The 26,297-nt window shown below is 44.3% G+C and overlaps 1 protein-coding gene across 1 annotated transcript in view; it reads right to left on the minus strand.

The window, feature by feature from the left end:
* Window positions 1-2,383: 2,383 nt before the first annotated feature.
* Window positions 2,384-26,297, minus strand: part of FLACC1 (flagellum associated containing coiled-coil domains 1) — a 125,407-nt gene continuing 101,493 nt past the window's right edge. Inside the window, exons 14-16 of the mRNA XM_073551492.1 lie at window positions 24,764-24,853; window positions 17,752-17,861; window positions 2,384-4,280 (exon numbers count right to left, since the gene is read on the minus strand). Of these exons, the coding sequence (XP_073407593.1) occupies window positions 4,214-4,280; window positions 17,752-17,861; window positions 24,764-24,853 (267 nt within the window). The 3' untranslated portion in view covers window positions 2,384-4,213. The remainder of the gene's footprint in view (window positions 4,281-17,751; window positions 17,862-24,763; window positions 24,854-26,297) is intronic.

Consider the following 26,297-nt stretch of genomic DNA (forward strand, 5'->3'; position numbering starts at 1 on the left):
TCTGTCACATTAACACATTGCAGTCCATTCACTTGCAAATAAGGATCCACTCCACACTGCCGAGGTTCCTTCTCTTTTAACACCACGCAATGACAGTCAAAGTCCAGGTTCATCTTCAACAAAACAATTTTACTCAGCTCATTCAGTTATTCACAGAAACAGCACAAGATTCTTCGCAGAATATCACCATTCCGTTCCCTGTACTGTCCCTCACTCCTCCAGGAATATCCACCTGACCTGCCGGTCCCACAGTATCCTCACTGGTCAGACTAACCCGCTTCAGGAGTTCCCCGCCCGCTTCCATCTCAGAAAGTGAAGTCGAGAAATGGCTCTTCCATTCCTTACCATGCTGTAGGCCTCGGACGTTTAGGGTTGTTCCCACTAAGTTAGATGCTACCATTCTGATGCTGCCCAGATAATCCTCCACACAGTGTGACTGTCAGCTCTAAGGACTGCTGGGCTCTTCAGCTTAAATGTTCCCCCTGGACACGACTGTCCTGTCCTTGCTCCCGGCTCACACGCCACTCAGACTGCCTAACTTCAGGAAGCTCCCCCCAACTACCTTGTCTTTGCCCCTTCTAATTAACCTAATCCTATTGGTCTAACAAATCCTTATCCTATACTATTATGCTCCCCCTACTTGTCTAAGTCCTAAACTATCCCTATATCTTTACAACACAGAAGCATAAGTACAATATCATACACAATGTTTAGACATTATACAGCATATGAAATACACGATTTCTATCAGGAACATATTGACACGACATAGGAAATATACGGTTTCTACAAGGGATATATGCAAGGAGTGCAGGGCATTAAACTGGCCCCGTACCTTCCTTACACAAGAATTTTACTTAATCCTGGACAGCCTTTTAATATTCATATTGTCACAGTCCATTTTTGGAGCCGTGGCAGAATGTGGATTCTTATAGAAACCTTTTTCCCCCAGTGGCCGCTGGGGTTTACTACAACTGTAGTTGTTTTGGTGCTGGTTTTGCCCCTGGTGGCCGCTGGGGTTACTACACGTTTGAATTAACCAACAGGTGATGACTACTCCCCCCTCCTTCCTATAAAAGGTCGTCATGTGCAGTAAATCACTGTTGGTAATATTGTTCATTTGTTATCCAACCGTGGTGAAGACTGGACCTACCTGGTGTAGAGGGGGTTCAGCTTATCTGGAGCAGTGGAGTTGCTGCTGGATGCTGATCGGATCCTTACTCTGTTGCTTGGAGCATTTGCAGCAGAGCAAAGCTAAGTTTTGGGTTTTAGTTGCTTTAACCCTGTGGTGTCTGTTTTATTTTCCTTTGTGAGTTATTGGGTGCAGTTCACTTTATTCCCTGTCTCACCTCCTGGGGAGGGGGTTGGTGGTTTAGCTCAGGGCTAAACAGGAGATAGGGACAGCCTCACTACCTTCAAGTGTATACCCCCAAGTTAAGGAGAGTCATGGCACCCCCTTAGCCTGAGGGGCAGTTCAGGGGCCCAGGTTCCACGTCTCCTACTTTGTCCCAACTGCCCCGTGACACATATTAGGAGTGAGCTTAATATACAGTTCACAGAGCACCAATCATTGTATCGGAATTTTACAGCGTTTTATTATTTATTAGTAAAAAGGGAAACCAAAGGAATATACCATACCGTATCTAAGAAAACAATGCTCTGTATAAATTCATTTTGTGTTTAATTTTATTTCTTCACTATCTACATACAAAAAAAAAACTAAACTATTACAGGCCAATGAGCATTTGACATGCTTGAAGTTCCTGTTTGGCAGATATAACCCCATTGTTGTCTCAGACAGGCTGTCTAGTGGAGTTGTGCTTGCTGTAAAGCAAATCTCTGAAGTGCCCTTGATAACTAAAGGCGCTTATACACATTAGCATGAAGTTTAATGATAAAATGGAACTATAATGTGAAATACTTTAAAGGGAATCTGTCACCCCTTTTTTGAGATATCATATAATGATATCATTCAATTGTGTGTCACATAAGGATTCTCTTAGTACTTTGCTTCCCCCTGACCCCGCACCTTTCATGCATAAATACCTTTTTTATATCGGTTCATATGTATGTAAACTGCTGCGGTCCGGTCCGATGGGCGGGGCTTATTCAACTGCTCCCCCCTCCCTGTCTTGCTCTATGCGTTTCTTCTTGCGTAGAGCAAGACAGGGAGGGGGGAGCAGTTGAATAAGCCCCGCCCATCGGACCGGACTGCGGCAGTTTACATACATATGGACCGATATAAAAAAGGTATTTATGCATGAAAAGGTGCGGGGTCAGGGGGAAGCAAAAGTACTAAGAGAATCCTTATGTGACACACAATTGAATGATATCATTATATGATATCTCAAAAAAGGGGTGACAGATTCCCTTTAACTGAGATTTGTGCATGCTATACAAAATAATTAGTTGTGCTAATGGTCTTATGTATCATGTCTGAGACGGTGTTTTGTGACTTGTGTGAATTTAAAAAAATTACATATAAATACATTTTACAAAAACTAGTTCCAATGTCATTTGCGTTATTGGACACTTAAAAAGGTTAGTTAAAAAATGAAGACCCTTTTCTACAAGCTGATACTCAACTAAAGAGTATTCATAGTTTGTACCCAATTATTTGCCATTGTAAACATGCCGGCAGTCACTCAAAGCTTTCATTTCTCTGGTGATTGGATTTTTTTTATGCACACCAAAAAGTCATTATTACCAGCACATCACCTTATGTTTACAAGACACGTACTTGTAGATAGTATACAGGGACAGAACGGTCATATAAGCAATTGTTCTGTCTGTCATTGCTTGTCAGCCCATGTAATGACTTTTGACAGAGTCGATTGGTGCTCATAAAGACCCAACATTACACACTAATTGGGACATAGATTTACAAGAATGATGTGAATTTTATAGAAATAAAGCTTAGTTAATTTGTTATTCCATTTTTAGACATACTGACCGGTGGAGCCCCGAATGCTAGGACCACCACTAATCTAGAGAATTGGGCTCTGTAGAGCCCTGTCTAAATGACGCAATGGTTGGCCACGTGCACCACCTCTCCATTCACTTTGTATGGGACTGCCATAAAAAATCAAGCACTGCATTGTACCATCTCTGGCAGTCCTATAAGAATTAATGGAGCAAATGTTTGATTATTCTGCCATTGCTCCATTCAGATGTGGATCAGCAGAGCCCCGTTCTCTGATTCAATGTGGGTCCTAGATGTTGAGGGCACCTACTCTGGAGCAAGAATACTGTATTTTTTTAAGTGGGATAATACTGGTGACTTTCTGCTATGTGGCACTGCAATATGAATTCTCTATTACGTGGCGGTATTACCTATTAGCTATTGCCACCTATGCTGCTGGTAAAGCTTCCTTTCTTTAGGTGGTGGTGGCCTACTGCATTTTGCAATGAGGCCCTATAAATGTTAGTTATGACCCAGAGAACTGCATTCATATGTCACTGCTTCACCGGGTTTAGAAAGTCCCAAGATTGTCGGGTGAAAAGTTATATGTGCATGCAGCTGGGTCTACTTAGAGAGAAAAGGAAAAAAGTTTAAAAACAAACTTTTTAGAGGCACATCATAAAAATTAGTGAAAACAAGTTTAGTAAAGTTAGAAACAAAATAGTTTGGCATGCAAAGAAAATTTTAGTTACAAATGATTAAATACAAATGCCCCATTTGTCAGAAAAAAAGGTGGAATGATTAAAAGGGTTGTCCACTACAAAAAAAAATTTGGATTTCTAGCAGCAGCGCAGAGGATCCCCTTATTCCTTTTTGGCACTTTACCAGTTTTTTAACCCCTGGAACTGCACCAGCTGATGATATTGCTGCTTATTGCATAACTGAACCAAGTGAGCACCTCCTTCACCTTACTGGGTTTGCTTTTGTCAGAAAAGACTATTGCGCTCTTTTGTTTCAATTTTACATTGACATTTATTAACTGAACTAAAACTAAAATTAAGGTAATGTACAAAACCATTAAATTCCCAAATTAATATGAATTGTATGAAATTGCAACATTTTTTAATCACTTAGTGATCTTAAAAGTGAAACAAAACATAGTATAATTCTTTCAGTTTATGACTGCACACAGACTATAATTTGTCTTTCCAAGGTGTTGAGGCTAAAGGAAGTTTCAATCCACCGAGAATGAATAGTTGTAAAGAAGTATCTTGAAGGATGAGACTTAATAAATCCAGAACAATCCATTCTTCACCTTCCAGTCATTTCTTTGTTTCTCTGACTGTAAAGTTGTTCACTTTTTGCAATAAGTTTTCTCCTATACAAAATAAAAGAAAACACCAAAATGAGAAAAAGACAAGATGTCAGAACCTGATGATTGAACACAAGACGAGCTGTGATACATAGGTGCTGCTCATGCTTTTCTGCAGTGCTACCTTACCTGTGCCAAACACTGAGTAAGGGTGCATGAACGAGTAATCCTAGAAACACTTAGGGTATATGCACACATTGCGGATTCTGCTGCGGATCCACCGCGGATTTGGCCCTGCGAATCCGCAGCAGATTCTGCGGCGTTGTACAGTACCTTTAACCCCTTTACTCCCAAGGGTGGTTTGCACGTTAATGCCCAGGCCAATTTTTACAATTCTGACCACTGTCCCTTTATGAGGTAATAACTCTGGAAAACATTGTTTTCTCGTGACATATTGTACTTCATGTCAGTGGTAAAATTTCATTGATATGATTTGCGTTTATTTTTGAAAAAAACAGAAATTTGGCGAAAATTTTGAAAATGTCGCAATTTTCCAACTTTGAATTTTTTTGCCCTTAAATCACAGAGATATGGCACACAAAAAACTTAAGTAATATTTCCCACATGTTTACTTTACATCAGCACAATTCTGGAACCCAAATTTTCTTTTGTTAGGAAGTTATGAGGGTTAAAAGTTGACCAGCGATTTCTCCTTTTTACAACACCATTTTATTTTTAGGGACCACATCACATTTGAAGTCAATTTGAGGGGTCTATATGATAGAAAATACCCAAAAGAGACAACATTCTAAAAACTGCACCCCTCAAGGTGCTCAAAACCACATTAAAGTTTATTAACCCTTCAGCTGCTTCACAGGAATTTTTTGAATGTTTAAACAAAATGAACATTTAAATTTTTTTCACAAAAAAATTACTTCAGGTCCAATTTTTTTTTATTTTACCAAGGGTAACAGGAGAAATTGGACTGCAAAAGTTATTGAGCAATTTGTCCTGAGTACGCTGATACCTGATATGTGGGGGGGAACCACTGTTTCGGCGCATGGCAGAGCTCGGAAGGCAACGAGCGCCGTTTTACTTTTTCAATGACGCAAACTTTTTCAACGCCAAATTGGCTGGAATTGAGATTGGGCGCCATGTCACGTTTGGAGAGCCCCTGATGTGCCTAAACAGTGGAAACCCCCCATAAGTGACCCCATTTTGGAAACTAGACCCCCCAAGGAACTTTTCTAGATGTGTGGTAAGAACTTTGAACCAACAGGGGCTTCACAGAAGTTTATAAAGTACAGCTGTACAATTAAAAAATCATATTTTTTCCACAAAATTGATCTTTTCACCCCCAATTTTTATTTTCCCAAGGGAAACAGGACCCCAAAAGTTATTGTGCAATTTGCCCTGAGTACGCTGATACCCCATATGTGGGGGTAAACGACTATTTGGGCGCATGGCAGAGCTCGGAAGGGAAGCAGCGCCATTTGACTTTTTTGACTGGAATTGAGATCAAATGCCATGTTGCGTTTGGAGAGCACCTGATGTGCCCAAACAGTGGAAACCCCCAATTCTAACTCCAACCCTAACCCCAACACACCCCTAACCCTAATCTCAGCCCTAACCCTAATGGGTAAATGGAAATAAATACTTTTTTTAATTTCATTAATTTTCACTAACTTAGGGGGTGATAAAGGGGGGTTTGATTTACTATTTATGGTGGGTTTTTTTGTTTGGCAGCTGTCACACACTTTTTATTGTAAAAATAGTTTTTGCATCACCACATTTTTGAGAGCTATTATTTTTCCGTATTTTGAACCACCACATCATGTGAGGTCTTATTTTTTGCGGGACAAGTTGACGTTTTTATTGGTACCATTTTCGGGCACATGACATTTTTTTTAGCACTTTTTATTCTGATTTTTGGGACGCAGAATAAACAAAAACCAGCAATTCATGAATTTCTTTTGGGGGGTGCGTTTACGCCGTTCCGCGTGCGGTAAAATTGATAAAACCGTTTTATTCTTCGGGTCAGTACGATTACAGCGATACCTCATTTGTCTTTTTTTACGTTTTGTCGCTTTTATGCAATAAAAACAATTTTATATAAAAAATAATTATTTTTGCATCGCTTTATTCTGCGAGCTATAACTTTATTTTTTCGCTGATGATGCTGTATGGTGGCTCGTTTTTTGCGGGACAATATGACGTTTTCAGCGGTACCATGTTTATTCATATCCGTCTTTTTGATTGCGCGTTATTGCACTTTTTGTTCGGCGGTATTATAATAAAGCATTGTTTTTTGCTTTGTTTTTTTTTTAAGGGGTTCGCTAAATGGGTTAAGTAGTGGGATAATTTTATAGGGCAGGTCGTTACGGATGTGGCGATACTAAATATGTGTACTTTTGTTTTTTTTTTTGGTGAGCAAAGAGCTGAAGAAGACAGTCATCCAGTTGGGTCGGCTGTAGTGGGGGAGGTGTCAGTGGTAGACCCAGAGCCTTCTGTCCACGAAGAGTGCAAGACCACAACCTCCAAATCTGTGATCGAGGTACCCGAAGACATGCAAGAAGCCTGTGCTGAGGAAGGAGTGCATGAGTAGTGTTGAGCGATACCATCCAATATCGTGAAGTATCGGATCAGATTGGATCGGACCGATACCCAAAAAGTATCGGGTATCGCCGATTCCGATACCGGAAACCCATGCAAGTCAATGGGGCACAAATATCGGAATGAAAATAAACCCTTTCTTTACTTGCACATCCAGTTCTGGAGGGGGGGAAGAGTGTGGGCGGTGCGTGGGCGGACACTGTGCGTGTCTGTGTGCGCGGGGTCTGTACAGGCCTCTTGGGGGTCTGTGCGGGCTGCCGGGGGTCTTTGTGTCTGTGTGCAGGCATCTTCTGATGGGACTACAAGTCTCATCGGGCTATGCCTGCTACAATGACAGTGATTGACACATTAGCCAATGATGGGACAGTAGTAGTCCCATCATCTGGCTAATGTGTTGAATGTAAAAAAAAACAAAAAAAACATACATACTACATATATACTACATTCATACAACATACATACATACTATATATATACTACATTCATACAACATACATACATACTACATTCATACAACATACATACATACTACATATATACTACATTCATACATACTACAGACATACAACATACATAAAACATGCTACAGACATACAACATACATACTACATACAATACATTCATACAATACATACATATAGACATACAGTACATATAACAGAGTACATACCATCACTTGTCACTTTGATCCCCAAAGCCAGTGTCATCTGTAAAAAAAATTAAAATAACAAACAAGCAATATACTCCCTGATCATCAGAAATCCACGAGTGTCCCACAACAATCTCCCGTGGAGAACAGCAGCATCAGCTGATGCGACCGCTCTCTAGGGGCCCCAGGAATACAATGACGGGAGGTAGGTATCCTTCCGCACTGTATTCCTCCACCACTGTAAAAAAATAGTCCCTAGTCTCACTTTTGGCATTGCTGTGTGAGAAAGTTCCCACGGTGCTTTTGCCATAAAGTGAGACCAGTGAACTATAGTAACCTCTCAGTGATGCACTGCAGGAGATCGTCGTGGGAGTATATTGCTTGTTTGTTATTTTAATATTTTTTACAGTGAGATGACACTGGCTTCGGGGATCAAAGTGACAAGTGATGGTGAGTATGTACTCTGTTATATGTACTGTATGTCTATATGTATGTATTGTATGAATGTATTGTATGTAGTATGTATGTAGTATGCATGTTGTATGTATGTTGTATGTATGTAGCATGTTGTATGTATGTTGTATGTATGTAGTAATTATGTAGTATGTATGTATGTTGTGAGAATGTAGTATATATGTAGTATGTATGTAGTATGTATGTTGTATGAATGTAGTATATATGTAGTATGTATTATGTAGTATGTATGCTGTATGAATGTAGTATATATGTAGTATGTATGTACAGTCATAGCCAAAAGTATTGACACCCCTGCAATTCTGTCAGATAATATTCAGTTTCTTCCTGAAAATGATTGCAAACACAAATTCTTTGGTATTATTATCTTCATTTAATTTGTCTTAAATGAAAAAACACAAAAGAGAATGAAGCAAAAAGCAAAACATTGATCATTTCACACAAAACTCCAAAAATGGGCCGGACAAAAGTATTGGCACCCTCAGCCTAATACTTGGTTGCACAACCTTTAGCCAAAATAACTGCGACCAACCGCTTCCGGTAACCATCAATGAGTTTCTTACAATGCTCTGCTGGAATTTTAGACCATTCTTCTTTGGCAAACTACTCCAGGTCCCTGATATTTGAAGGGTGCCTTCTCCAAACTGCCATTTTTAGATCTCTCCACAGGTGTTCTATGGGATTCAGGTCTGGACTCATTGCTGGCCACCTTAGAAGTCTCCAGTGCTTTCTCTCAAACCATTTTCTAGTGCTTTTTGAAGTGTGTTTTGGGTTATTGTCCTGCTGGACGACCCATGACCTCTGAGGTAGACCCAGCTTTCTCACACTGGGCCCTAAATTATGCTGCAAAATTTGTTGGTAGTCTTCTGACTTCATAAAGCCATGCACACGGTCAAGCAGTCCAGTGCCAGAGGCAGCAAAGCAACCCCAAAACATCAGGGAACCTCCGCCACGTTTGACTGTAGGGACCATGTACTTTTCTTTGAATGCCTCTTTTTTCTCCTGTAAACTCTATGTTGATGTTTTTGCTCTAAAAGCTCTACTTTTGTCTCATCTGACCAGAGAACATTCTTCCAAAATGTTTTAGGCTTTTTCAGGTAAGTTTTGGCAAACTCCAGCCTGGCTTTTTTATGTCTCGGGGTAAAAAGTGGAGTCTTCCTGGGTCTCCTACCATACAGTCCCTTTTCATTCAGATGCCGACGGATAGTACGGGTTGACACCGTTGTACCCTCGGACTGCAGGGCAGCTTGAACTTGTTTGGATGTTAGTGGAGGTTTTTTATCCAACATCCGCACAATCTTGCGTTGAAATCTCTTGTCAATTTTTCTTTTCCGGCCACATCTAGGGAGGTTAGCCACAGTGCCATGGGCTTTAAACTTCTTGATGACACTGCGCACGGTAGACACAGGAACATTCAGGTCTTTGGAGATAGACTTGTAGCCTTGAGATTGCTCATGCTTCCTCACAATTTGGTTTCTCAAGTCCTCAGACAGTTCTTTGGTCTTCTTTCTTTTCTCCGTGCTCAATGTGGTACACACAAGGACACAGGACAGAGGTTGAGTCAACTTTAATCCATGTCAACTGGCTGCAGGTGTGATTTAGTTATTGCCAACACCTGTTAGGTGCCACAGGTAAGTTATAGGTGCTGTTAATTACACAAATTAGAGAAGCATCACATGATTTTTCGAACAGTGCCAATACTTTTGTCCACCCTCTTTGTTATGTTTGGTGTGGAATTGTATCCAGTTTGGCTTTAGGACAATTCTTTTTGTGTTTTTTCATTTAAGACAAATTAAATGAAGATAATAATACCAAAGAATTTGTGTTTGCAATCATTTTCAGGAAGAAACTGAGTATTATCTGACAGAATTGCAGGGGTGTCAATACTTTTGGCCATGACTGTATGTTGTATGAATGTAGTATATATGAAGTATGTATGTAGTATGTATGTTGTATGAATGTAGTATATATGTAGTATGTATGTTGTATGAATGTAGTATGTATGTAGTATGTATGCAGTATGAATGTAGTATATATGTAGTATGTATGTAGTATGTATGCTGTATGAATGTAGTATATATGTAGTATGTATGCTGTATGAATGTAGTATATATGTAGTATGTATGTAGTATGTATGCTGTATGAATGTAGTATGTATGTAGTATGTATGTATGTTGTATGAATGTAGTATATATGAAGTATGTATGTAGTATGTATGTATGTATGAATGTAGTGTATATGCAGTATGTATGTAGTATGTATGTTTTTTGTTTTTTTTTACATTCAACACATTAGCCGGATGATGGGACTACTACTGTCCCATCATTGGCTAATGTGTCAATCACTGTCATTGTAGCAGGCATAGCCCGATGGGACTTGTAGTCCCATCGGACGATGCCTGCACATCCCGGCAGCCCGCGCAGGCCCGCGCAGACCCCCGGCAGCCCGCACAGACCCCCGGCAGGCCCACACAGGGGGCTACGACTAACCAAGGGGTGGAAGAGATGGAGGAAGTGCTGCATGAAGTAGACCCCGTGCAGGCAGCCCGGGCAGATAATCGACAACAGCATCGACAGGTCGTGTGGGTTAATGGGAAACGTATGCAGGGACTAAGAGATTCCGGGGCAACTTTGACCCTTGTGAAGCCTCATCTCGTCAGGGACCAAGAGAAGACGGACCGGACAGTGGCAGTCCGTGTAGCAGGGGGAGCTATACATCGACTACCCACTGCCAGGATTCACCTGAACTGAGGAGTCGGGGATGGCCTTGTTGAGGTCGGCTTGATGGAGGATTTGCCTGCAGACGTCTTGCTGGGAAATGACTTGGGGCCCATGTTGTCTGCATTCTTGGTGGCCCCTCTGGCTGAGACCTATCCTGTGACCACCCGGAGACAAGCTCGAGCTGTGGAGGCGGAATCACACTCAGAGGAGGCCCAGGTAAGACATCCCAGCCCTGCACGTATTCCCAAAGCCAGACACATTTCTTGGGCCACCCCAGATGAATTTAAGAGGGAGTTACTTGAGGATCCTTCATTAGAGGGATATCGAGGGAAGGCACAGGAGGGGAGAGGCGTACTGGAAGTGGAACAGTTTGTATGGAAGCAGGGACTCCTCTACCGGATCACAGAGCAGCACCACACAGGGACGAGCCCCACTATAAAACAACAGCAGGTAGTTCCCAAGAAATATAGGCAGGAGCTACTGCGAATCTCTCATGATATACCCTTGGCTGGGCACTTCGGCGTCAGTCGCACCAGGCATCGTCTGACACAAAACTTCTTTTGGCCGGGGGTAACCTATGATGTTCGTCAGTACTGCCAGACCTGTGACAGTTGTCAGCGCATTGGCAAGAGGGGGGATCGATGCAAGTCCAAATTACGCCCCCTCCCCATTGTGGAGGAACCATTTAGCCGAGTAGCGGTCGATCTGATAGGGCCGTTAGCCAAACCCTGTCCGTCCGGAAAAAAGTATATATTAACAGTGGTAGATTATGCCACACGGTATCCAGAGGCGGTTGCGTTACCTAACATACTGGCAGAGACGGTGGCAGCCGCCCTGCTCCAGGTTTTCTCACGGGTTGGATTTCCCCGGGAGATTATCTCGGACCAGGGTACCCAGTTTACAGCAGAGGAGACCAACCAACTGTGTAAGCTGTGCGGCGTAAAGTCCATTAGAAGCGCCCCGTACCACCCTCAAACCAATGGGTTGTGTGAACGCTTTAACGGGACATTAAAACAGCTCATTGGGACTTTTACCAGGACCTACAGGGACTGGGAGAAATTCTTGCCACACCTCCTGTTTGCCTATCGGGAGGTGCCCCAAGAATCCACGGGGTTCTCCCCGTTCGAGCTGGTATACGGGAGACGGGTAAGGGGACCCCTAGACTTAGTGCTGGAACACTGGGAAGGGGAGGGCCTCATAGAAGGGGTACCTATTGTACCCTATGTGCTGGAATTCCGGGACCGCCTACAGGAGCTGACTCAGGCTGTACGTGAGAACATGCAGGCGACCCAGCGGCGCCAGCGCATATGGTACGATCGGAGGGCCAGAGAGCGCACTTTGGAAATAGGACAGAAGGTCCTGGTGTTAGAGCCCACTAAGCAGAATAAGTTTCAAGCTGCATGGCAGGTGCCCTACCAGGTAGTGGGGAAAATAGCCGACTCAACCTCTAATGTCGCCGATTGTGACGACCCCAGGGTTATCCGCATGTTCCACGTGAATATGCTGAAGCCCTACCGGGAGCGCCCTGAAGAGGTAGTGGCCATCTGTGCACCTGAAGCAGAGGATTTAGCCGGACTTCCCTTGCCGGATGTTTTAGGGGAAAGGACTCAGTCTAAAACATGGGACCAGGTACACTTGGGTGAAGACCTAGGCCCCCGGGACAGACAGCAGGCGGAGGAGTTGTTGAGGCTGCGACAGAGGATGTTTTCAGAGAGACTGGGGTACACTCGCCTGGCACAACACAAGGTTGAGACCCAGGATCAGACCCCCCTGTGACAAAACCCCTTCCGCGTCCCTGAGTCTGTTAGAGAGGGGATGCGACAAGAGATGTTGCGTTTAGGGGTCATTGAAGAGTCAGATAGTCCCTGGGCATCCCCCGTAGTGTTAGTGCCAAAGAAGGATGGGACTACATGGTTTTGTGTAGACTATCGTAAGCTCAATGAGAAAACAGTGACGGATGCATACCCCATGCCGCGTGTGGATGAGTTGTTAGACCGGCTGGCGGGGGCAAAGTATTTGACCACCATCGATCTATGCAAAGGCTACTGGCAGATTCACCTTAGTCCTGACACTATTCCCAAGTCGGCATTTGTCACCCCGTTCGGCATATTCCAGTTTCGAGTTATGCCATTCGGGATGAAGAATGTCCCGGCGACCTTCCAGAGGCTGGCTGACCGGCTTCTGGTTGGTCTCCAGGACTATGCTTGTGCCTACCTGGATGACATTGCCATCTACAGGGCGACATGGGAAGAGCATCTAAATCACCTAGAGACAGTATTGGACAGGATCCACCAGGCCGGAATCACCATGAACCCAAACAAGTGTCACGTGGGCAAAGCAGAGGTTCAGTATTTAGGGCATTGGGTGGGAAGTGGGAAACAACGACCAGAACCAGCCAAGATTGAGGCCATAGCCAAATGGCCCATCCCACGCACTAAAACCCAGATCATGGCGTTTCTAGGGACAGCGGGTTATTACAGGAAATTCGTTCTCAATTACAGCAGCGTAGCCAAGCCCCTCACTGATTTGACCCGTAAGAACCAACCCCGCCAGGTAACCTGGACCTCAGAGTGTGAGGAAGCCTTCCGCCAACTAAAAGACGCCCTCACCAATACCCCTGTATTGGCCGCACCCGATCCAACTAAACGTTTCCTGGTTCAGACAGACGCTTCTATGTTTGGATTGGGGGCAGTACTGAGCCAAGTCGGGCCGGACGGCCAAGAACATCCGGTAGCTTACCTGAGTCGGAAACTACTGCCCCGTGAAGTAAGCTATACGGACATCGAGAAGGAGTGCCTGGCGGTAGTATAGGCACTCAAGAAGTTGCAACCATATTTGTATGGATGACAGTTTTCCCTCCTAACGGACCATAATCCCCTAGTCTGGCTTAATCGGGTCTCCGGAGACAACGCCAGATTGCTGCGGTGGAGTTTAGCCCTACAACCTCTGGACTTCACCATCCACCACAGACCCGGCAAACAAAACGGTAACGCCGATGGACTAAGTCGACAAACGGAACTTGTACCAACCCCATAAACTTCGGTCAACCCCAAACCAATCCGTTGAGGATCAGACTGTGTATGCCGATCGCGTCGCTGAAAAGGGGGAGCCATGTTACATGCTACAGAACCACTCAGCACCCAGAATATGTTGTGCAGTTATATGTATGGATAATAGGTTCTATGTGAGATGCATGTCCCTAATGCATCAGCATTCCCCTTTTGGCCGCCCTCCCCCACCTTTGTAATTTCCACAGTAAACATCGACAGGCTCCGGCCACCTGCGGCTTTTGTAATGCATGTCTGGCCTGCCGCTTTTCTATTGGCCTGCCCTCTGTATCTGTGTGATATATTCTGTGTCCTGTGAGTAAAGTGTTGTCAGACTGGAAATACATGGAGAAGCAGTGATCTTTTATATGCGCCCACGAAAGCAAGGAATTCCAGCCAGCGTTATTCATTCAGACTCCAGCCAACGCAGAGTGGACCTCCGAAAACACGGGGTGGTACTGAAAGAGGCTTGGTAGACCCCGTTACACCAGGTATCCAGTGAAGAGGGTAGGTTGGCTCCGTGGAAAGCCTGAGAAAGTTTCGGATGCTCTTGGAGTATCGAGTGGGGTACCTGCAAGAGATTGAGCAGTTGAGGCTTGACCGTATGTGGATCAATAAAGAGGTACGGAACACCAGGTGGCGGCCGCCTGCAACCCAAGATGTAAGGATCCGAAGGGTTCCTCCAAGTAGTGACATGGCAGATGGCCGAAGAACGTTGGCAAGTGGCAGTGTGACGGGTGGTACAAGGCTGAGAGACCTTAGGCTGTGTGAGACAAAGCAGTGTCTGATGACGCAGACAGACCGTGACTGGAAGGTCAAAGACCAAGACCGATATTCTGACCGCTGGGGGCGGGGGAGGCCTAATGTAGGGATGAGGCCGTATCACAGACGGATACTGTTCTCTCGACGTGTGGGACAAGGTGTAATGAGTGCCCGGTCTGAGATCCCGGGGTAATGTTGTGTGTTCAACCCCACAAGTTTGAACAGAGGGGGGAAGTATGTGGTGTAGTGACCACTGTGTCCACTAAGAGGCACTCTGTGGGTTTCCCAGGACAGGCGTATAAGCATTTCCAGTGTCCTGATAGGAGTAGGATGCTGAATGATCGTAATGTATCGCAAAGTGGGTGGCCTTGAGATGAAGGCTTGCTTATGTGCTGATCAGCAGAGCTGATCTTTCGTGACAATGTGTTAGGGAGAGCTACCTACAAATCCACCTAGGGGTGTGTCTAAAAATGCCATAGTAAAGTATATGTGTATGAATGCTTGAAGGACCTGTGATGAGGTCATAGCCATGTGATCTGGTGGACGTGACTACGGACCATATAAGGTGGCCAGTGTAGGTCACATGAGTGAATGCTTGGACCCGGTTGGTCCATTGTGCAAGGTCCCGCTGGGAGATGGGGCTTCCTGCCTGACAGCACGTGAATGCTGTGAGTAATGGCTGCAAGCGTCTGAGAGTTCCCAGGGGAGGGAATGAACGTCTGCAGTGAGCTGAAGCAGCCATGAGGTAACCCTGACGGGGTGAGAACTGTGAAGGTGAAGAGCCTGAGTACTGGACATTGCGTAACCCGTGTGACCACAGGCTTAACAGAGGGAAGCTCTGTCATGGACGCTATGCTGTTGATATGAACTTTATGCTGCTGGTCATGGTTTATGATACCTGAATAAACCGAATGGACTGTTATTGTTTTAAGGAAATCCCGTGCCGGACGTGGTTACTTGGCTGCCAAGCGAGTGTCCCCAACCTTGAATGACAGCGCTACCTTACAATATATATACATATATATGTATATACATATACTGTATATATATACACATACTGTGTATATATATATATATATATATATATATATATATACATACACATACACACACACACATTACACCTTCATAAAGTTATATACCACATAAAAAACTTATACAGTAAGTAGAACTAATTCTTCTTATATTTATAATAATAATAATAATCTTTATTTATATAGCGCCAACATATTCCGCAGCTCTTTACAGTTTAACAGTTTCAAAACAAAGTCATAAGTAACAACATTCACAATACAATAATTAAAGTAAAATAAGACATTCCTGCTCGTGAGAGCTTACAATCTACAATGAGGTGGGGGAGATACAAAGTACAGGTGTGTATTTACAATGATGGTCCAGCCATCTTGAGAAGGTGGGTATAGAGATAGTGAATGGGCTACATACACACGTAAATGTAAAATGTATTCATCTAAAGTCTCTTACTTCACACCTCTCGATACGGCTACTGTTACAATCAATCCTGTTCCATTCTATATTTATCCAACCAAAGTCTTGTATTCCGCACACATAATGAAACACCCATTTTTAGTGACATCACTCTTAGCGAGGTATTGCTTTAGGATTTCTAATTTCCTCTATAGCGTATTCAACCTGATGAAGGTTCAAATCCTGCTCTGAAATGCGTTGTTTTTTCAATAAATTTCATTCTTAAGGAATTTGTTATTATATTCAATTACGGAGCTGCACCCGGCACCAGGCTGCTTCATCCAAGCCGTCCACATTCATTTATCTCCTGCTCTGATGGTCGCAGAGACTACAGAATTCCGGCTGGATGGATCAACAGCTGACACCCGCTGAGAGGTGTACTAAATCCCAGCCATGCACATTGTAGAATTGTGTCTATTGTATGGACAACTCTATAAGGTTAATAACATTAATCCACTCTTACTTTTTTATACTGAAAGTTATTGCACCAGGGAGCACCCATCATATCTTTTTTTTTTTTCATATCACTAGGTGGAATTAGCTGTACGCTCTGACCTTCTATTTTTGGAAAGTACAAGCATAAAATGGTGTTCCTTGGCCTGCTCCCATCTTTTATAGCCCCCATGATTGGCTATGCCACGACCATGTGATGCCAAAGCTACAGGGCATTAAGCAATAGACCCAATATTTATTTTTTGCTGATCTTCTACTGTTTTAATTAGCGTAGACCTGTGAATTTCTGGAAATTGGACTCAAAGTTTATTCCACTGTGGAATCGCACCGGTCTCTGATTAACAAAGGTGGCTTCAATGGGTCTAGCGGGTTTAATTTTTTCAAAATAAGCTAAGGCTTATAATATGGTTTTATGCACTGGCGGACACAGACAGAAGAGGGCCCCTGTGCACAAACAATATATGGGCCCTTTCCAGTTCAATAGCTCATTGCAAAGCGCAATTCCACCTGATTTGGAGGTCAAAATGAGCCCCCTTACCTCTTGGGCCCCTGTGCGGCTGCACAAGTTAAATGATATTTCCACCCCTAGTTTTAGGACAGCTTGATCAATCATGTTCTCTCTGCAGCTGTGTGTGGGAGGTCAGTAAGCTGTTATCATTAGCATGTTAGCATGCACATGGAAACACGAGAAGCAATTTAATTAAACTGAAAGGGAGAAGATACAAATTAGATATTAGAAAAAACTTTCTGACAGTGACGGTGATCAATGAATGGAACAGGCTGCCACAAGAGGTGGTGAGCTCTCCAATGGAAGTCTTCAAACAGAGGCTGGACAGACATCTGTCTGAGATGGTTTAGTGAATCCTGCATTGAGCAGGGGGTTGGACACTATGACCCTGGAGGTCAGTTCCAACTTTGACATTCTATGATTCTATGTATGGGAACCTGCTAAGTCATGCATGTTAAGAGAGCTGGACTGACTGAAACCCCAAATTAGCATAAAAGGGGTTGGTCAAGAAAATAATTTATTTTTTGACAAACCATTCTCTGTCCTTGGGCTATGTCTAGTATTGCAGGGTCAGCTCTTTTCACTTATAAGAATGACCTGCACTACCAGATAGAGACTATGGGAAGATATGACACTATTTCTTGAAAATCAGCAGAGTTTTTTGTCTATTTCTGGACAACTGCTTTAATGATCAACCATGGTTAAGTGTTACATTATCAAAACGCCCCTTCTCCACATTTGAGATCAGTGGCTCATTCTGCTTGTGCCAGGGACAGAAATAAATGTTCAGGGTGGTTATAGGTAAACAAGAAAGAAAATAAATTACCTTAAGTCAGCATTCTCGTTCATCAAAGTCTGGATTCTGTTCTTGTATTTTGACTCCACTTTGCTGACACTTTGATCGAAGCTTTTCTCTATTTTGTCGATTTGACTTTTCTTAGAAATGGAACATCAGACATAAATGACACATTTCAGCTATCACATTTTTATGCAATAAATACAATGACTTGCGAAAGTATTCAACCCTCTTGGCATTTTTGTGTTTTGCTACCTCACAACCTAGAATGCCACTGTTTTTTTTTTTTTTAGGGTTTTGCATCAGTTCATGTAAAGAACATGCCTACAACTGTGGACATTTGATTTTCTTTTTGTTGTGAAGCAAACAACAAATAGGATAAAATAACTGAAAAATTCAGTGTGCATAACTAATCACACTCCTAAAGTCAGTACTTTGTAGAGCCTCCTTTTACGGCAATTACAGCTGCAAGTCGCTTTGGATAAGTTTGTATGAGCTTTCAACATCTTACATAACAAATTGAGAGACAAAAGAAGACATACATTTCAAGTAGGGATCACCGTAAAAAATAGTTTTTGTTTCAAAGGCAATACTTAACACCAAAAAGCACAAGAATATAAAACCATTTAAAATATGCAGAGGTTTTTAAACTGATATCTGTATAGATGAGAGCAGCAAACACATCCTATAATAAATCCACTAGATGTACATAGATCCCACATGCAGCATAACTACAAAGACAGTGTGAAAAATACATAATAGCTTTATAATACAATAATAGTTGGATTCCCAATTATGAAATAATACCACAGTCTATGTAGAAAAGCTCTGATAGTGGCTGCACAATGTATATATAAATCCAGCAGCACAAAAAAGTAGGTAAAGGGTACACAATAAAGGTCACAACTGAGGGATAAGTATATGTAAAGAGTAATGGCACCAAATATCAGTCACAGAAGAGGCTGGCAAACCAGCCAAAATTCTATATATGAAGGTAAAAATATATATATGAAGAGTGCAGAGGGTAAAGGGGAAGCCAAAAAATAGTAATGATCAGAAAATAGAGCTCCCTTCCCTTATATACTTTACCACCTCAAGCGCCCAGCTAAATCATGACATGTGTCAAAAAATAAAGGCTGCCATTAAGGCAGAGATCAATGTGGAGGGTGAGAATGCCGCTCCCATAACCCGACGCTTATCGTCACAATTGTGACTTCATCATCTTACCCCTGATGAAGTCACAATTGTGACGATACGTGTGGATTTATTATAGGATATGTTTGCTGATCTCATCTATACAGATATCAGTTTAAAAACCTCTGTATATTTTAAATGGTTTTATATTCTTGTGCTTTTTGGTGTTAAGTATTGCCTTTGAAATAAAAACTATTTTTTACGGTGATGCCTACTTGAAATGTATGTCTTCTTTTGTCTCTCAATTTGTTATGTCGGTTGTGTCTAAGACATACTGTGGTTGGATCCCATTTAATGAGTTTCATAATTTGATGGTGCCCTCCGTATCTATGCATTGTTAGCTTTCAACATCTTGCCACTGTGATTTTTGCCCATACATCAAGGCAAAACTGCTCCAGCTCCTTCAAGTTAAATGGTTTCTCTAGTGAACAGCAATCTTCAAGTCTGACTAGGCTACTCCAAAACATTTACACGTTTCCCCATAAAACACTTGAGTGTTGCTTTAGCAGTATGCGTTAGATCATTGTCTTGTTGGAAGGTTTCTCTGGTGAACAGCAATCTTCAAGTCTGACCACAGATTCTCAATTGGATTAGGGTCTGGGCTCTGACTAGGCTACTCCAAACCATTTACAGGTTTCCCCATAAGCAGTATGCGTTAGATCATTGTCTTGTTGGAAGGTGAAAACCTGTTCCAGTTTCAAATAACTGACCGACAAACAGGTTTTGGTCAAGAATATCCCTGTATTTTGTACCATCCATGTTCCCTGCAACTCGAACCATTTTCCCTGTCCCTGATGCTGAAAAACATAACTACAGCATGATGCTGCCACCACCGTGTTTCACTGTGGGGATGGTGTTCATAGTGTGTGAAAACTCTGTAGCTCCTTCAGGGTTACCCTTTGGTCTCTGAGCTGCCTCTCTGATTAATGCCCTCCTTGCCCCTTGCAGAAAGTTTTGGTGGGCTGCCCTCTCTTGGCTGGTTTGTTGTGGTATGGTGTACTTTCCATTTGATGATAATGGATTTGATGGTCCTCTGGGGGATCACCAGAGATTGTGTTTTGTTTTTATAACCCAACCACAACTTGTAATTCTCAACAACTTTGTCCCTGACTTGTTTGGAGATCTCCTAGGTCTTCATGGTGGTGTTTGGTTAGTAGTGCCTCATGCTTAATGGTGTTGCAACCTCTGTGGCCTTCCGAAAAGGTAAAGTGTATATACTGACAGACATGTGACACTTAGTGTCACGAAGTGACTGGCCCTGCGTGACACGACCCAACAAACGGTCAGTCACTAAACAATAAACAAACAAGGGAACACCGGGGACACAATTACAACAGTGGGCCCTGCAATAGGGAACGGGGAAATAGACACCTCCAGCACTCTCCTGAGGCTGTGCCCTGGACTATCCTGATGTCCCTATATGGCTTCTTTCAAACCCTCGCCGAACAGGATACCTTAGCCCTCACTTACCCTGCACCTATCCCTCAGCAGGGAATTGGCAAGTGCGGACACTGGTCCCACCGCTGCACTAATACAACACCAAGGGAAGAAATAGCAAACGAGGTAAGACAAACAACATTTAGCTTTCTCTGCTGCAATGCACCGCACAGCAGAGTAAGGCACCCGATTCACAGCATTCAGCTGAAACACCACTGCACCAGAAAGCTCCTATCTTCAACACGGTTGGTTTCCAATAGGACCTGTATAACCAACAGTCAGCTGATGCACCAGGTGACCTTTTAAAGGAGTGTGGGAGTGGTCACCACCTGCATTAGCAAACTCACCTAGCAATGCAATTACACCAGCGGCCACCGGGGTGAGAAAACTGATGTTAACCCCCAATGGCCTGAAAGGAAAAAAGTTTATATATGAGAATCCAGATCTGACACAGATCTAAAAATGGATCGTGACAGTACCCCTCCTTCATGAAGGGGCCTCTGGACCCTCAACACCACACCTCACCAGAAAACCTACAATGAGGACGCCTCGATCCACCAGAGTTCACCTCGGCAGTCTCCTGACTCTCAGGATTATGGCAAACGTGGACTGATGGAGGTGACAACATATGCTCCGGAGGCACTACAAATCTCCAGAGTGCTGACCTGGGGAATAAGTTGTGTATGGGCATTACTGGGGGGGGGTAACTCCAGCTGGTAGGTCCCCGGGCCGAGAATGGCTGACACCCAAACTCCAGCAGCACACCTCCACTGGATGTCTTTGGTGGACACCCATACGTACTCATTCACACACCTGAACATTTATGGCCATGCACACGTTTGCCACGAGATGGTGAACTCATCACAGAATGGACAACAGAGGTGTCCCCCTGTGTCATCACACTCACACCCCAACAATGCTCAGAAGGAACCACCACTCTCCTCTGACCCCTCCTCCTAAGAGGACTCCGACACTCAGGGTAAGCTTGTGGTAAAGGTTGAGACTTACCGCTACTCCCTGGCAGCACCTCTGCTGCCCCACTGGAGAAGAAGGGGATGGTTGTAGAATTACAGAGTAAATATACATTCCCTGGTCTCCTTCCTCCATATGACCAGGGAAACGTGGCTTCTTAGGTGGTACAGATGTTTTGTTGCGAGCTGGGCAGACACCGATAAAATGACCTGTCTGCCCACAGTAAAAACATGCTCCCAACACCACGACGAACCGTAGGCGACACCGTTTTGGAACTAACTCCTCCCACCTGCATAGGTTCGTCCGTCAGCACTGGTGTGCCCTCCTCCCTAACAAGGACTACAGGGGGCACATTTGGTGTGTGCCTCTCCCTGAGGCGTCTATCCACCCGGATGGCAAGGGACATGGCGGCCTCCAACGACCTGGGGGCGGCGTACTGCACCAGAGTATCCTGCAACCTAGGGGACAGACCCTGCACAAAATGACTCCTAAGGGCAGGGTCATTCCACTGTGTGTCAGTGGCCCACCTCTTAAACTCTAATCAGTACTCCTCAGCTGGCCGGCCCCCCTGCTTGATTTTACGGAGTCAGGTTTCCGCCAGGGAGACGCCATCAGGATCTCTTTACACCAGCGCCAGAGCCGCAAAAAACCCGTCCACCGACCGTAAAGATGGCGAATCGGTCAGCAGGGTGAAGGCCCAGGATTGGGGATCACCCTTGAGAAGGGAGACAATAATCCCCACACGCTATTCCTCACTCCCTGATGAATGAGGCAGAGCCTGAAGTATAATTTACAGGCCTCATGAAAAACCAGAAATTTATCTCTCCCTCCATAAAACCTGTCAGGGAGAGATATCTTGGGTTCTGGTTGAGCCTGCACCTGAGTCGAGGCCCAAAACCCCATCAACTGCTGCAGTTGCTGCACCACCTCACTCCGAAGCACCTTAAGCTCATCGGTGAGGGTCTGAAGCAGTTGGGCCATGGCTCACCAGAAAAAATGGGAGGTTTGATTATAATGTCACTAAGTGATTCAGCTGAAGCACCACTGCACCAGAAAGTTCCTTTCTTCAGCACAGTTGGTTTCCAATAGGACCTGTATAACCAGCAGTCAGCTGATGCACCAGGTGACCTTTTAAAGGAGTGTGGGAGTGGTCACCACCTGCATCAGCAAACTCACCAAGCAATGCAATTACACCAGTGGCCACCGGAGGGAAAAACTGATGTTAACCCTCGATGGCCTGAAAGGAAAAAAGTTTATATATGCGAATCCAGATCTGACACAGATCAAAAAATGGATCATGACACTTAGATTGCACACAGGTGGACTTCCTTTCACTAAGCTTGTCACTTATGAAGGTAATTGCTTGCACCACAAATTTTTATGGGCTTCTTAGCAAAGGGGGTGAATACATATGCACATGCCAATTTTTAGTTATCTGATCATATAAATGTAATTTATGGCTATATTTTTCTCACTTCACTAACTTAGACTATTGCTGATGCATCACTCACAAATCAGATTACAAAAATATTTAAACACAGGTTGTAATGTAACAAAATAGGCAAAAAGCAAAGGAGGTGAATACTTTTGCAAGCCACTTCATCTACCTATTGATAATGAAAGCCTTTGTCTATCACTTCATTATTTTTTTTCACCAAAACACACACAAAATATTCGACATTCCATAAAATGAAGGTTTTATTGCTTATCAAATTAGTACAACATATATGGCATTGAGATTAGGATTTGCAACTCTTTGTCATAGTAGCTGCTAAACCTGAAACAATGATCTGTGTGCATGTATTTTATCACTTTAAATACATAATAAAGTCTTCATTTTACAGAATATTATAACTTCTCTATCTATTTCTGTGTGTTCCCAGCACTTTGTGTATCTGGATCTAAGAGTTATTGGGAGCTGTATACTGGACATGCTGGTTGTTAGCACCAAAACATGTCTGGGTCCCCGAAGTGAATAAAGAATAAGGGTACCGTTACACCTAGCGATGCACCAGTGATCCCGACCAGCGATATGACGCGGTCAGGATCGCTGGTGCATCGCTAGGTGGTCGCTAGTGAGCTGCCACACAGGCAGATCTCACCAGCGACATCGCTGGGGACGGGGTTCGCTACTTACCTGTCAGACGCGGCGATCCTGCGTCCTCCCGCCCGGCTCCACGCGCTGCTCGTCGACACAGCAGGAAGCGCCGCAGGAAGTGACCGACGAGAAATGATCCAGCAGCTTCTCGCGCGATCAGCGATTACCAGCAGGGAAGCCGGTCGGAGGTAAGTATCACATGCAGCGATATCGCTAGCAATATCGCTGTAACGTCACAAAATCGGTGACTTCACAGCGATATTGCTAGCGATATCGCAGTGTGTAACGGGGGCTTTAGGTTCAGGAATGATTTTCCACAGATACTTGTCTGAGCATGTTAAGCCCCCGTTACACACTGCGATATCGCTAGCAATATCGCTGTAAAGTCACCGATTTTGTGACGTTACAGCGATATTGCTAGCGATATCGCTACATGTGATACTTACCTCCGACCGGCTCCCCCGCTGGTTATCGCTGATCGCGCGAGAAGCTCCTGGATCATTTCTCGTCGTCAGCTTCCTGCGGCGCTTCCTGCTGTGACGATGAGCGACGCATGGACGCGGGCGGGAGGACGCAGGATCGCCGCATCTGACAGGTAAGTAGCGATCCCCGTTCCCTGATGCACCAGCGATCCTGGCCGCGTCATATCGCTGGTCGGGATCGCTGGTGAGTCGCTAGGTGTAACGGTACCCTAAAACTCAGCTTCTGCTACTGCCAGATGGATCATTTTATATCTTTTGTCATCAAAATAGAAACTTATCAAAAAGAAAAAAGAGAAAATCATTACAAGAACCTTCCTATCCTAGTCTAATGCTTCACGTGCACAAATTATATTAGAATCACTGGATTGCTGGAACAGTGAACAGATTGTCACTTAAAAATAAGTTATCACATATCCACGGGGGATTGGTGGGGGGCAAACTGCTCAGACTTGAACTAACTGGCGGAACAGGGAACTTTTATCCCTGTAAGAATGGAGCAGCATTGTACATGTACGTCTGACCTGCTGCGCCACCTTGTTAGGCTAGTTTCACATTAGCGTTTATGGCTGCAGCGTCAGGGGCGGGGCTTAGCGGCGGCTGTGCGCAGCCCGACGCTGCGGCCGTAAACGCTAATGTGAAACTAGCCTAACAGGGATGAAAGTTCCCTGTCAGAGATAAAAGTTCCCCAGCCCCTGGGTCCCAGACGTTGGACACTCACCAACTAGTAAATACAGTGTAAAATGGAACATTTCCCAATAAATCGACATGAATCAGTGAGAAGAAACACTTTATGTGCCTCCAATATGTGCATTTGCCACGTGTGTAAGTATAAGGCATGTAGTTGTTCATTGTCACTTACCAACGTTTCTTTTTCCGTATGGGCATGTTGTAGGTCTGCAGTAAGTGAATGTATAGCTTCATTTTTCTCAGCAATATCAGTCTGCAAATGCTATAAAACATATTCCAGTGTTTATTGAGCAGCCTCCTCAGCGCACATAGATTTTCTTTTACATCGGTTGCTATTCTGAGCAAAACCAAAATGTTGCAGCATATAACAATTGGATTCCTTATATTCTCATGTGGTCTTGCTCCATCATGAACCCTGTACGATGCATTTACACCTGGCGACCATGGATGCTAAAACAATTGCCAATCGGCTTTAAACCAGCCGATAAGTGGTCATTTAGCAGACTGCTTAGACAGGCCTCTGATAATAGGATTATTCTGGTGCATAGGTTATCATCATTATTAGGGGCACATCTCCTCTTTACATAGGACGATGTGCTGCAGATAGCAAAGACTTTAATGCAGGCATAAATGATCCAATTGCCCAACAAATGAGCATTTTGCTGGTTCGGTGGGTGATTGCCAGCATGTTTACACAAACCATTAATTAACGAACACTTATTCCCAAATATCGTTTCATCTAAATGGGCCTTAAACGCTTCAAGGGCCATTGAATGAAAATATCAATGATTTATGGGAACTTGAACACTAATAGTACTTGTGTGGCAAGTTCTCCATTCACAGTGGACACAGTACCAGGTAGGATAGAATATTGGGGAACCTTCCCATTCTGATAAGTGCAGGTCCCTGAGGAAGTCTGGAATCTTTAACCTGCGGTATCCACAGGGATGCACCTATAATGAAGCGAGTTGAGCCAGCCGCCTCAGGCGGCAGGCAGATGCTGTGCACAGGGGGCGGGCATTATGCGCTCTGCTACCCGCAGCACCTACAATTTAGCCTCTGCACGCTGGTGCTGCGGTAGCGTGCAGAGGCTTGTAATTGATGAGGTCACATGAGGGAAGGAGTCAGGTCCCCCTGATCATGTGACCCCTGACTCCTCCCCTGCTGTGACCTATCATAGGTCCTGTGGCAGAGCTCTCGGTGTTTGCAGCCGGACTCTGCTGTGCTGGTTGCCATGGTGCTGGATGAGTAAGTTTATGTGAGGGGTCAGTGAGGGGTTTACAGGATGGATGTAGCAGAGCCACGCGTGTGCGAAGGTGTACGGAGCAGAGCCAAGCGTGTGCGAAGGTGTACGGAGCAGAGCCACGCGTGTGCGAAGGTGTACGGCGCAGAGCCACGCGTGTGCGAGGTGTACGGAGCAGAGCCACGCGTGTGCGAGGTGTACGGAGCAGAGCCGCTTGTGTGTACGGAGTAGAGCCACGCGTGTGCGAGGTGTACGGAGCAGAGCCACGCGTGTGCGAGGTGTACGGAGCAGAGCCGCTTGTGTGTAAGGTGTACGGAGCGGAGCCATGTGTGTACAAGGTGTACGGAGCAGGGCCATGTGTGTACAAGGTGTATGGAGCAGAGCCGCGCCTGTGCGAGGTGTACGGAGCAGAGCCATGTGTGTACAAGGTGTACGGAGCAGAGCTGCGCGTGTGCGAGGTGTA

Source organism: Dendrobates tinctorius, unplaced genomic scaffold (genome assembly GCF_039654945.1).
Source record: "Dendrobates tinctorius isolate UK_male_01 unplaced genomic scaffold, ASM3965494v1 ptg000177l, whole genome shotgun sequence".
NCBI classification, from domain to species: Eukaryota; Metazoa; Chordata; class Amphibia; order Anura; family Dendrobatidae; genus Dendrobates; species Dendrobates tinctorius.